General features: G+C 35.3%; 1 protein-coding gene across 2 annotated transcripts in view; it reads right to left on the bottom strand.

Moving 5' to 3' along the window:
• Positions 1 to 13,210, bottom strand: part of LOC102912113 (sulfotransferase 2A1-like) — a 35,985-nt gene that overhangs the window by 11,215 nt on the left and 11,560 nt on the right. For both annotated transcript variants that reach the window (XM_006996931.4, XM_076571711.1), the window contains exon 4: positions 4,732 to 4,826. In XM_006996931.4, coding sequence (XP_006996993.1) covers positions 4,732 to 4,826 — 95 coding nt within the window. The remainder of the gene's footprint in view (positions 1 to 4,731; positions 4,827 to 13,210) is intronic.

Genomic DNA, 13,210 nt, shown 5'->3' with positions numbered 1-13,210 from the left:
TCCCTTTGATCTATGAAAGAGTCCACCAAGACCTCTTCCTCAAAACCATCTAGCCCCCAGCCTCCAGTCTGTGCTTGTGATGCATCTTTCTCAACATCTGGAAGAAAGATGCAGCTGTTCAGCACCCATATTTGTAAGAGAAACAGGACTAATACTTAAATCAAAAGCAAAATCCCAAACATTTATACTGGGACACTTCAGCAGCTCATTCCTATAAATGGACATGCCATCCAGAAGGAAATTAAACGGATAAATAATGAATTATCAAACATTATGGTGCAAATGACCAGGACATAAATCTATAGTACATTACACCCAAACACAAAAGGTTATATTTGTTTCTCATTCGCTCATGGAACCTTCTCCAAAATTGATCATATACTCAGTAATAAATCAAGTATCCAAAGATTAAAAAAATGAAATAACCAAGTATATACTATGAGACCACTCTGAGTAAAATTTGAATTTAAAAATACCAAAAACTATAAAAAGCCTATAAAATCATGAAAACTGAAAAACCCCAAACTGAATTAACAATGGGTCAAGAAAGAAAGAAAGTTATTGAACACTTCTTAGAATTCAATTAAAATAATTCCATGACCTACTGAAATTAATGGGACACAATTAAAGCTGTGTTAAGAGAAGGCTCATAGCACTAAGAACCTGAAAGCAGAATTTAGAGAATTCTCATACCAGAGAATTAACAGCACAATTAAAAGCTCTAGAACAATAAGAAGCACACACAAATACTACAAAAGAATTCAGGAAATAATCAAAGAGAGGACAAAAAACAATATAATAGAAACAAAGAGAACAATGCAAACAATCAATGAAACTTCAAGTTGGTTCTTTGAGGAAAAACAACAAGGTAGACAAACATTTATCCAAACTTACTAAAAGGCAGAGAGAAAATATCCAAATTAACAACATCAGAAATGGAAAGAGAGACATAACAAGTGACACCTAGGATATTAAGAAAATCGTTGGGTCATACTTCTCAAATGTTTACACTGCAAACTTGGAAAATCTAAAAGAAGTGAACAACATTTGTGTTAGATATTACTTACTGAAGTTATATGAAGTTCAAAACAATTTATATAAATGCATTATCTCCAAGGAAATAGAAGCAGTCATTAAAAGTCTCCCAAATCATAGTAGCCATGAATAGATTGTTTTAGTACATACTTGTAACAGACATTCAAAGAAGAGCTAATACATACATTCCTCAAATTATTCCACAAGATAGAAATAGATGGAATATTGCCAAATTATTTTATGAGGCTACAGTTACGCTGCTATCTGAACCACACAAAGAAAAAACAAAAATAGAATTACAGACCAATTTCCCTCATGAACATAGGTGTAAAATACTCAATAAAGGACTCACAAACTCAATCCAAGAAAACAAAAAGATGATCCAAATTGGTTAGGTAGGCTTCATCCCAGAGATGCAAGGATGACTCAACATATGAAAATCTGTTAATTAAATCCATCATATAGACAAACTGAAAGCACCACAGGATCATCCTATTAGATGCAAATAAATCCTTTGACAACCAGGAGCACCCCTTCATGATAAATATCTTGGAGAGATCAGGGATAAGGACATACCTATACATTCCAAAGGCAATATATTGCAACCAATAGCCATTATCAAATTAAATGGGGAGAAATTCAAAACAATTACACAATAAGAGGAATGTGACAAGGCCTTCCACTCTTTCTACATCTTTTTAACACAGTACTTGAAATGTTGTCTAGCAGAATAGGACAACTTAAGGAGAATAATGAGAAACAAATTGTAAAGGAATTCAAAAATTACTATTTGCAGGTGGTACAACAGTAAACATAATCTATACCAAAAATTCTACCAAGGAGATTGAAAACTGATAAACATCTTGAGTGAAGTAGCTGGGTTCATAATTAACTAAAAAAAACCAGTGGTTCTGCTATATACAAAAGATAAATGGGGTGAGAAAGAAATCAGGAAGACAACATGCTTCACAATAGCCACAAGTAAGTTAAAATATCTAGGTGTAACTGTAAATAAGCAAGTGAATAACCAGTATGACAGGAACCTAAAGACTCTGATGGAAGAAATTGGAGAAGATTTCAAAGCATGGAAATGTCTCCCATATTCATTGATCATCAGGTTTAACATAGTAAAACTGGTCAGCTTATCAACAGCAATCTACAGATTCAATACAATACCCATCAAAATTCTAACACAATTCTTTACAGATCAGAAAATAACAATACTCAACTTTGTATGAAAAAAATCAGGATAGCTAAAGCAATCTTGGACAAGAAAATAACAACACTATCCCTGATTTAAAGCTATACCACAAAGTACTAGTAATAAAACTCATATGCTTTTGTTATTAAAAACAGAGAGATTGTACTTTTGATAAGATCAAGGACCCAGAAGTAAATACACACACCTATGGACATTTGATTTTTGACAGGGAAGCCAAAATTATACAATAGAAAAAACAACATTTTCAACAAATGGCACTGGTAAAACTGGATGTTTGCATGTATAAGAATGCAAATAAGTGCATATCTATCATTGTACAAAAATCAATTCCAAGAAGATCAAAGCCATCAACACAAATCCAGATACACTTAACCTTGAACACAAGACCTACGATGGGGAGTCAGCAGAGCCTAATACACTCAGTTGAGCCAGGTCCAAGCCCCTACTCTGCTGGGGATATCACTCTGTATAAATAAACACTGATTATCCAGTGGTCAGGCAGGAAGGATAGGTGGGACTAACAGAGAAAAGAAAAGAGAAAACAGGAAGGCAGAGGAGAGACTGTCTGGACACATGGCCAGGACAAGGAAGATGTAAAGTACCAGTAAGCCATGAGCCAAGTGGCAAAATAAAGATTAATAGAAATGGGTTAAATATAAGTGTAAGAGCTAGACAATGATAGGCCTGAGCTAATGGCCAAGCAGTTTAAATAATGTAAGAGTCTGTGTGTTTATTTTATAAGTGGGTTCTGGGATTGGCAGGACTTGGCGGCAGGAGCTGGAGAGATATTCTCCAACAACACTACTCCTGCATGAGGGTTGTGTAAGTTGTCCCATGCTAGGATGTGTGGACTCTCAAAAGCCTGCTATACACCAAGGATGGTTCATGATCCCACTGTCAGGGGGCCCATTAAGCAGAGCAAACAAATCGACTATCTTGCCAATGCAGAGGCCCTAGTCCAGTCGCATGGTGTTTTTCTCTTTTGCTATTGTTTTCATTTGGGGATTTTATTTTTAACAAGGAATTTGAAGTTGGGTGTGTAAGGATGGGGATATGATTTGTAAAGAAATGTGTGAGGGAAGAATCTGAATAAAATATATTTAAATTGCCATGTGTGGTGGTGCTTGCCTTTTATCCCAGCACTCAAGAGGCAGAGACAGGCAGATTTCTGTGTTCAAGGCAAGGCTGGGCTACAAACTGAGTTCCAGGACAGGCTCCAAAATAATATATAATTAATAATTGTTTTAAAAAATAAAAAAATATAATAAGAGAACATAAAAGCAAAAAAAAAGTTACAACAATCAGCAGCCTTTGTCATCACCAGAGTCTACTTCTATAAGGTTAGCATTGGCTGTAAGATTGCTTCTCCTTAACTAAATTTTTGAAGAATTCTAATGGTGGACACGTATTTTTTTCTGACAGACTGTTTGCTCAGGACAATTTCATTTTGCTCAGTAAAAATTACAATTGATATCTTTATCATTGATTATAAATGTGTAAATGATGGTTGCATTTCACATGTAACTTTCAAACTACTTAAATTTTTGAGTTGCTGGTCAAATGATAATACTTTTTTGCTTATATGCTTGGTTTCATTATTATGTGCCCATCATTAGAGGGAAGATTTTTTTTTACATACATGAAAATAAATTAGACAAATGAACTTCAAAATTATTTTCCTTAGTAGTCTTTTGAAACAAGGTCTCTTATGCCCAAGGTTGGCCTCAAACACACCAGACAACCAAGGATGGCCTGTGGTTCTGAGTCAGTCTATAATTCTCAGTGCAAGGTTGACAATCATGTGACACCCTGCCAAGATTTTTTTTTTAATTTTTAAAGTAAGAGATATTTGTGACACGCACATATTCCTTAAACTTATTTATGACTTTCAGTGGGACATTTAAATGAAATGAAACCTGCAAAATAACATAAGGGTATGGCCTATCAGAGTGTTTAGATAAATTTCATTACTTAGTGTTGAAACATTTTATAAATTCTCTTCTAAGAGTACTGAAATTTCCAGTGTCTTCTAGCTCACCATGCAGAAACCCTCAGTACTTCAGAGCACAGGACACCCTCCTCCTGAAAGATTACATGCCTTTGTCCCTCTTCTTTTCATCAAAGGGAGATGGCATACATTTCGGCATACCAGTGGTATGACACTGTTTACCCCTTCCCCACTACCACTGGGTTATCAGCTGTATCAAAATTGTTGCATAGACAGAATTGAAACACCACTAGAACAAGTTTGAGCTGCCCCAACCTACTTCAGGGTCAAGTAGGGTGACTAGGAGGCTGGAGAGTAAATAACAGACCACCTTAATAAAGGAAATAGGGTATAATCTCACATTTAGTGACTCTTCATGATCCTAACAGTGATAGTATAGTTGGAATAGAGATACTGGTATAATGTGGGGTACTGCATGAGGTGAATTGCTAAAGGATTTTGTGATTGCTGTAAGAATGACAGTTACCTTTTTCATGTCTTCATAGCTCAGTAACAGGAAGTTGTCATTGTCTCTCATAGACAGCCAGTTACGGGTGTGCTCAAACCATGATCCATATGACACTGTATGAAAGGGTAAGAAATTATTGATTACAAAGAATAAAATTGAGGTCTGCCTATTATTATTCACTTTCTGCAAATGGCAGACAACTTTACTAAGAAAAACAAAACCAGTATTTACAGCATTTAATGTGATATTTTATGTAGCCATATCAGAGGAACAATACATGGCAACTGAAGATCAGTAGGTTAGTTCACCATGGAGGAAAGATCTAATGGGTTAATCTTAGATAGGTAATGCCCCAAGGCTTTGGCCCTAAAATGTCTTTTGCTAATGTTTCACTTTTAAATTTTTGCCCCTGGTATTTTCCTATGTTATCTAGCATGGCTTGAATGCATGGGGGAAGATCCCCACTTTCATTAATTTATTATGACTATCTCTGGGAAATATCCCATTCTACTGGGCATTTTTATTTGTGGATTATTATAAAAATGATTTCCTCCTAAGCTACTCTGTTTAAAGCAATGATTTTATCCAAAATAATTGTGTTGGTTTAAATGGGATTTTTATGATTTGGGTTCTCTAATAAATGTAGTAATTGATTATGATAGAGTTTAGTTTAGTGGGGAAACTAATAAAGTCAAAAACAAGATATGGTGTTTCCCCTGCCCATGATAAAGCATGGGATACAGAGGATAGAAACCCAGAACAAGGATATTTCACATCCTAGTTTTATTGAGGATCCACATGGATTGTGGTTTAGATTAATGATTAAGGAAAACAATTGTGTTGTAGATATTTTTAAAGTATGTTACTTTTTTACATTGCATTTGTTTAACTTTGGGAAGTTATGTTATGGTACCTGTCTAAACATCTTATGGTCTAATAAATATCTGAAGCCAATAGGGAGGCATGAAAAAGGACAGAAGGGGCTGGCAGGCAGAGGACATATAGAAGAATTCTGGGAGTAAAAAGGATCAATGAATGAGAGAGAAGTAGGAAGACATCAGAGTCAGCCAACCAATACACAGCCAGTGCCAGAAGAAGTAAGAGTATGACTAAGATTTACAGATGTAAGAGAATGGGAAAATCACAGAGGCAAAAGGTAGATGAGTTAATTTAAGTTAAGGAAAGCTGGAAAGAAACAAGTCAAACTAAGTCCAGGTATTTACAAGTAAGAATAAGCCTCCTTGTGTGATACATTTAGGAGCTGGGTGGTAGACTACCCAAAAGAGGAAAAATGAACAACAAAATGTTGTCCCAGAAGTTAAGCTAGCTCAAGTTATTTTAATCTTAATGTTGAGTTATGTGACATGGGCCTCAGTGTGCTTCATAGCTAAAAGAAAGCTTTCAATGTGATTTACAGATAGGATAAGATATTTTTGTTAAAAATTTTTGAGAGAAAAAAACCTGGGGAAACCATCTAAAGTTTGGAAAGGCACATAGTTGAGTGAGGGACTCATTGAGGTCAAGAAACAAGAAAAAAGCAGCCTAGTTATTATTTGTGGATGGATTTTTCTTGTTAGGATGGTTTGGCAATCCAAGATGATGATTGATGCATTAATCCTTAAATCCTGATAATTAATTTAAAAACAGTGGTTAATTAATGCCCATTTATGCCCTCTGCTTACTGATATAAAAAGCTACTGGTGAGTGAATACACAATCTTAGTATTTAAAAGACAGAAGACTGATTGTTTTTCATATATAATAATTTGGGTTTGTGATTCTTTTAAGATTGTTTATAAGATTATCATTTGAGATAAGTAATAAAATCATTGATCCTTCTTTTGTAATCACAAAAATCAGCCTGGCAGTAAATGAATGGCTGAGAAATATATCTTACTTGCTTATATTCTGTTAATCTATACCAAGTTGCTTGTATATGCATGTATGTGAGTTCTTCCAATAATTTGTTTTACATCCATGATATGTAGGATGTTTAATCATTTGAGGGAAATTGGAAATCATGTTTTCTAACTATTTTCATTTTAATCATGCACTTGAAAAATAGTATGTAACCACATTGTAAGCTTTATAATGCCTGAGAGATTTTGTTCAGATATATAAACCTTAAGAGAAACACAGAGAAAATGATGGAAAAATATAAATTTTTGTGCATGTTTCCTCCTTTTTTGTTGGCCCCAGAGAGTTAAACTTTGTCCTCTCTCTGACCCCAGTGAATTAACTTTATACTCTCAGATAGAAAAGTCAAGTTAATTGATTAGTTTGCTGACTCCATGCCTTCCCCTTCAATCCTTGAGCTCCTGAAGGCTGGTCATCATTTCAATGATATCATTTGCCACACACACACAGTTAGTAAGCAGATAAAATCCAGTTCATTAGTGAACTCATCACCTTACAGATATACTACTGATGCCATGAGGAGACATCCTATTGGCACGTAGCAGTGGCAAAGGCATGAGTTGGTAAAATGTGATCACAACAGTACAGGAAGCCAGAGGATTCTGAGCATTTCCAGTTTGGGACTTTTTATTACCATCATGTCTGCTGAACTCTATTAACCCCTTATCAGGGAGATCTCTTCCCAGTAACATTCACCCTTCAGGTCCACAACTTGTGGATGGTGACTCCTTAAGACCAAAGCACCAAAACATAGACAGCTAGAGATGCTCAAGGCATAGCCTTCCATATTCAGTCAAATGCTTCATTTACATTTCTATTACTACTTTGATGTGTTTTCAATAGTCAGAGTGTCCTAAATATTCCTGGTCTAGTTGTGCTGTCTCTTCCTGCCTCACCCTCCATTGCAGGCTTGTATCATTATCTCAAGAACCAACTGAATCAATTCAGGAGAGTATGTAAGACTTAAGCCAGTGCCAGAGAAGTAGGATACATGAATTCAATGAATCTAAGATTTGATTGAAACCTGGTAGTGATAAATGATCTACAGAGAATGTGTAGCAATATAGTAAATTATATAATATATGAGAAAATTAAGTCACTTAAGAAGATTGAAAGTTTGGCTCATATGATAGCTCAATGGAAATCGGTTGCCCTGTATGTCACAAGACCTGAGTTTGGATCCTCAAAAAACCTTCAAACATAGTGATGCAGCCTGCTTTTTTATGCCTAGTATTCCTTCTAATGACATGAGAGGTGGTGACAGGAGATTGCCTACAAGCTTAGGACCTGCCAATTTGCCACACACAGGGACATACAAGAAGAAGGAGATTGTCTCAAACAAGTTAAAAATCAAGGTTCAATACCTGATATTATCATCTATCTCTAGCATAAGAACACATACATTCTCACATTTGCATGGACTTAATCATAAACACAAATACATACATGCATAAAAGGAAAAGCTAGAAGCCAAGTGAAATGTTTTGTCACACATATGTAATGCCAAAATTAAGAAGGGAGAGCCAAAAGACCAGGGATTCAATGTAATTTTCAATTACATGATAAATTTCCTGTCAAATTGGGATACAACAGATCCTGTCTCAAAGCCAACAAAACCAAAAGCATGTTAGTGAGTGCCCCAAAAATAAGCCAGTGAGAAATACTGATAATAATTAATATCAGTTCTACTTTGGGAGTTGTTTTAAAGGGTATTTGTTTGGGGACATGAATTACAAAGTGTATGTCAACAAGACTGTAGTTGGAAGATTTCCTGTATTGACCTGCTGGCAGTAGGGACACATCTCTCCCACTCACATCACCCAAGTAAACACACAGAAGCTTATATTATTTATAACTGCATGGTCATGGCTCAAACTTTTTGCTAGCTATTTTTTATATCTTAAATTATCCCATGACTATTAATTTGTGTATCTCCACTGGTTCTGTGTCTTTAACGGCATCCCATTACATGTTGCTCCTTGGGTGGCTCACTGGCATCTCTTCTCTCCTTCTCCCTGTCTCTCTCTTTTAATTTCCAGCCTGCCTCTAAGCTGCTTTGTTATAGGGCAAATGGCTTTATTTATCAAACATTCAAAGCAACACATATTCTCAGCATACAGAATGACAGTTCTTCACTATTTCCCCTCTTCTGTCTCAACAAAAGGAATGTTTTAACTTTAACCTATTAAATTTACGAATAACAAATGAGTTATCAAGCAATAATTACATTTAAGATATCTAGTCTATTTGTATTTTTGTAAAATTAAGGAAAATATTCTATCTGTCCTATAGTTGTGATTCTATGGTTTCATATGTAATGTGTCTTTTATCATAAAAAAAGAAAATTATAATTAGAACTATCTAGTCTTCAACTACATCAAAGACCACAGAAGGATATATTACTTAAGTAAACAAGAAATACATTGTATGCAACTTCCAAAAATCTAGAATGACAGAGAGAGCTGGCTACCTGGACAGTTACCATTAGGGCATCCTTATTTAGTCTAAGGGCCTCGTGTCTCTCAGTTGCTTCTCTCTTTGTCCTGTCGAAGGCCTGACTGTCTCATCTGTTAAGTAGAAATATGAGGAACCATCTTATCTTGCAAAGTTCAGTGGTCACCTTTTATGGGTCCTGATGTCCACTTTATACAACATATTTTCAAGCAGTCCAGGCAAGGGCATTTTTTTTTTGTACAGTGGCTAACTTTTGCAGTAAAGAAAGCAAATTTCATAACGAGTTTCTTCAATGACTATTATCTTCTCTGAAGTAGATTTGTGCTGCCAGGAGCAGACATGTCTCAATGTACAGAAAGTCTAATAGCTTAAAGGATTTTAAATGCCATATTCTGTAGTTTTATGAACTGTTTGAGGATTACATACATAATTGAAATATATCTATGTATATCTAGACAACTTAACTAAAATGACTACAAGTTTGATATCATAGATGATTAACTATGAATATGCATTTCTTAATGATACATTACAACATTAAATGAGTTCCACAAACAAAATACTTCCAAAAATTGTATAAATATACATACAGCATAACAAAATTAACTTTAAATTTATATCAATAAACTAAAATCCACAGCAATGTAAAACATTTTTTAAATAATAATATACCCTTTCATCCTATCATAACTATAACATTCCCTTTTCCTGTTTAGAAAGAAATTGCATTTATAATCAATGTGCTTTAAACAAAAATAAACATTTATAAACAAAATTTTGGGAATTTGGGAGTAGCTTCTTATACTACCCATGCTAGTTGAGGGTGCTGGTAATCTTAGGGGAATCCTTAGAAATTTTGAGAAAATGTTCAAGTCCTGGGAAGCCTAGTTATAACCTTTCTTGATAGGTACCATCTGTTAAAATTCAGGATATCTGGCTTGATCAAATCTGAACCATCTTAACATGGAACAAATCCATAGCCTCTTGCTTTCTGTGGAAACAAAAGCAGAGCCTCATTTTCAAAACAATATATCCTTAGATCCAAATTTTGAAGTCAAAATAACTTTAAAACACATATATTGTTTTAATGTAGCTGCCCATATAATCAAATGTCTTTCTGCAGTTAAAAATCCCAATAACAATATAATCCAGATTCTGTGTATGATTTCCATCTTTATGTGGCTTACTTTTTATATTACTTTTACTGTCTCTTTAAAGACTTTACTCTTTAAAACTTTTTATTTTATATAACTCTCTATATTCCTTTCCTCTCTCTTCCAAGCCTATGTTTATTTTTACACACACTGTCAACTCTTTAGTGTTTATCCCATTTGAATTTGTCTCATTGTGAATTTATTGCTTTAAACTGCAGTGGTTAGTATTGAAGTGAGACTCTTGAGTGCTGACTCTGCCCACCTCAGCCTTTCAACATGGTGGAGATAATTCACCACTGTCTCTGGGAGCCATGCTGTCCACTGACTCCAGGAGGCAGTGGGTCTGTGCTTCCATTCAGAAGTGTGTAACCCAAAGCATCTTCCTTTTTCTCCTTGTGTCTACTAGCAAAAGCTAAATCCACCATGCAGCATGGAGATGCCTCTGTATATCTGAAGGGAATCTGCCATGCTACTGGTCAAGCCCACATGCCACAAACCTGCCATACTCAAGCTCCTAGCCTGTTGTTGGCCTGACAGACACACTAGGAAGCTGTTGTTAGCCCCTTTTTGGTATCTTTTTTTAAAGCTCTTTCAAGTTTTGGGTGGAAACTCTTGCTACATGTTGGGAACCAAATGTAGGTTGAAGCTTTCCTGTGTCCTGTCTAGCCCACAGCTGCTCAGACCAAATTTAAACACACAGAAGATTATATTAATTATAACTACAAGGTCATGGCTCAAGCTTTTTTCTAGGTAGATAATCTTAAATTATCCCATAAATATTAATTTATGTATCTTTACATGTTCTGTGGATTTACCTGCATCCCAATACATGTTGGTCCTTGGATGGATGGATGGCATCTCTTCCTGTCTCTCTCTTTGAACTTCCCGCCTGCATCTAAACTGCCTTGCCATAGGCCATATAGCTTTTTCATCAACCAATCAGAGCAATACATATTCACAGCATACAGAAAGACATTTCTCCATCACAAGGCTGTCCTTAATCTTGGTATGTAAACAAAGATGGCCTTGAATTTTTTATCTATTCATATCCCCCCAATTAATACCTTCATCATCCCACTCAGTCTGTAAATTTATTATTTGTTACATTTGAATAGATAGGTATCAATTTTGAGACCTAGTGGCTGTATCCACAACAAACAACCACAAAATTTTAGTGTCAGTGGTGAGTAATATTCAATAACCTGTCAAGTATGTACTTGCCACGTGGAAAACTTCTGGAGGAAGCCTGAAAGCTCCAGTTAGAAATATGTAAAGCATGGCATAATATGAAGATTCCCATCAATAAAGAAACCTGTTGAGTGAAATCAAATGAAGTTATGTATCAAGGTTTTATGACCACATTAATAAGTATATTAATGACCAGAGTAAGTTATGTAAGTCAACTGGTAGAGAGAGAAGGGTGTGGGGGAGGAAGAAGAGAAAGAGCAGTAAAAGGAGAGACAGACTGGGGATTGTAAACATGTATTTTTGGAGAATATACAAATCTCTAGAAACTTGTAGTTAAAGACATAAATTGTAAATGGTTTATTGTAATTTTATTTTTGTATGTTTATGCGTTCTTATGTGAGTACAAGTCTGTGTGTGTGTCTACAGAGGTGAGACTGTTGGTTTCCCCTGAAGCTAGAGTTACAGGAAGTAGAGAGCCACTCTGTGAGGGTGCTTGGAAACAAAGCACCTTCTTCTAAAAAGCATTAAGTTCTTTTGGCCAGAGCCATTTGTCAAACTCTGATGATAATGTAATTTTAAAGAATAATTTATACTGTACAATGAAACATATAAAGTATCACGAAATGATCTCCACAACAAATACATTGTAAATAAATTAAATAGTGATACAAAAAGGAATGGTGGGATAATGATATGACAATGGGTAAAATGCTTATTAGATAAACCTGATGACCAAACCTCAGTCTCTTGTAAACCATATAAATTAGAAATGGACAACTGACTCCACGAGGTTTTTCTTAGGTTCTTCCAAATGTTCTGTGAGAGGTGTGTACTCACACAGACCCTTATGCACACATGTACACTACATCAAAAAAATAAAAAAAAATTAAAAGAAAAACATATCACGGTGTGAAGGCAAGGTGAAAGATGTGGGACAATTCAATAAGAACAAAGATAATATAAGAAGAAGATATGAGTGGGAATTCCATGATATTTGTCACTCTATGGGAAAAAAAATCTAAGAGGTATTATATTAAAATTACCTACTGTTAACTTGTCAAAACCTATAACTGCTTTGGAACAGATTTTTAATGAGGAATTATATAGATCACATAAGCCTGTGGGTATATCAATGAAAGATTGTCCTGATTGTTAACTGATGACGTAAAAGGTGAAGAATTATTGTGGCAGCCCTATTCTCTACTCAGCTGTGTTCAGGAAAGCATAAGGTAAGAGAATATTAACTGAGGGCAAGAAAGCAAGAGCAAACATATTTATTGTCTCTCTACTCCTGTCTGTGAACTCACTGTCTTAATTACTTGCCTAGGCTTCTCATCAAAAATAAACTGTAACTTGGAGTTGTAAAAAATATTAACCTTTTTTTCCCCCTCTAGGTTGCTTTTTGTTAGAACAGATGTCAGTTAAGATAAAGGAGGAATTTAGAATAACATATATACAAGACCACAAAATATATTTACCTCATAAAATTATAATTTAAAAAAGTACATTGAAACTGGCAAAAGAGAAATACCAAGTCGAATGTAAAGGAAGGTCTGTCAGAATAACAGATTTTTCTTCCTTTTTTTTTTTTTTTTGTTTTTACAAGACAGGGTTTCTCTCTGTAGCTTTGTGCCTTTCCTGGAACTCACTTGGTAGCCCAGGCTGGCCTCGAACTCACGGAGATCCACCTGCCTCTGCCTCCCAAGTGCTGGGATTAAAGGCGTGCGCCACCACCGCCCGGCTTGAATAACAGATTTTTCAACTGAAATTTTACAATGCAGGAGG

Source organism: Peromyscus maniculatus, chromosome 1 (assembly GCF_049852395.1).
Source record: "Peromyscus maniculatus bairdii isolate BWxNUB_F1_BW_parent chromosome 1, HU_Pman_BW_mat_3.1, whole genome shotgun sequence".
NCBI classification, from domain to species: Eukaryota; Metazoa; Chordata; class Mammalia; order Rodentia; family Cricetidae; genus Peromyscus; species Peromyscus maniculatus.
Note: the sequence above shows the minus strand (reverse complement) of the source record. Positions and strands in the feature narration are given on the sequence as shown.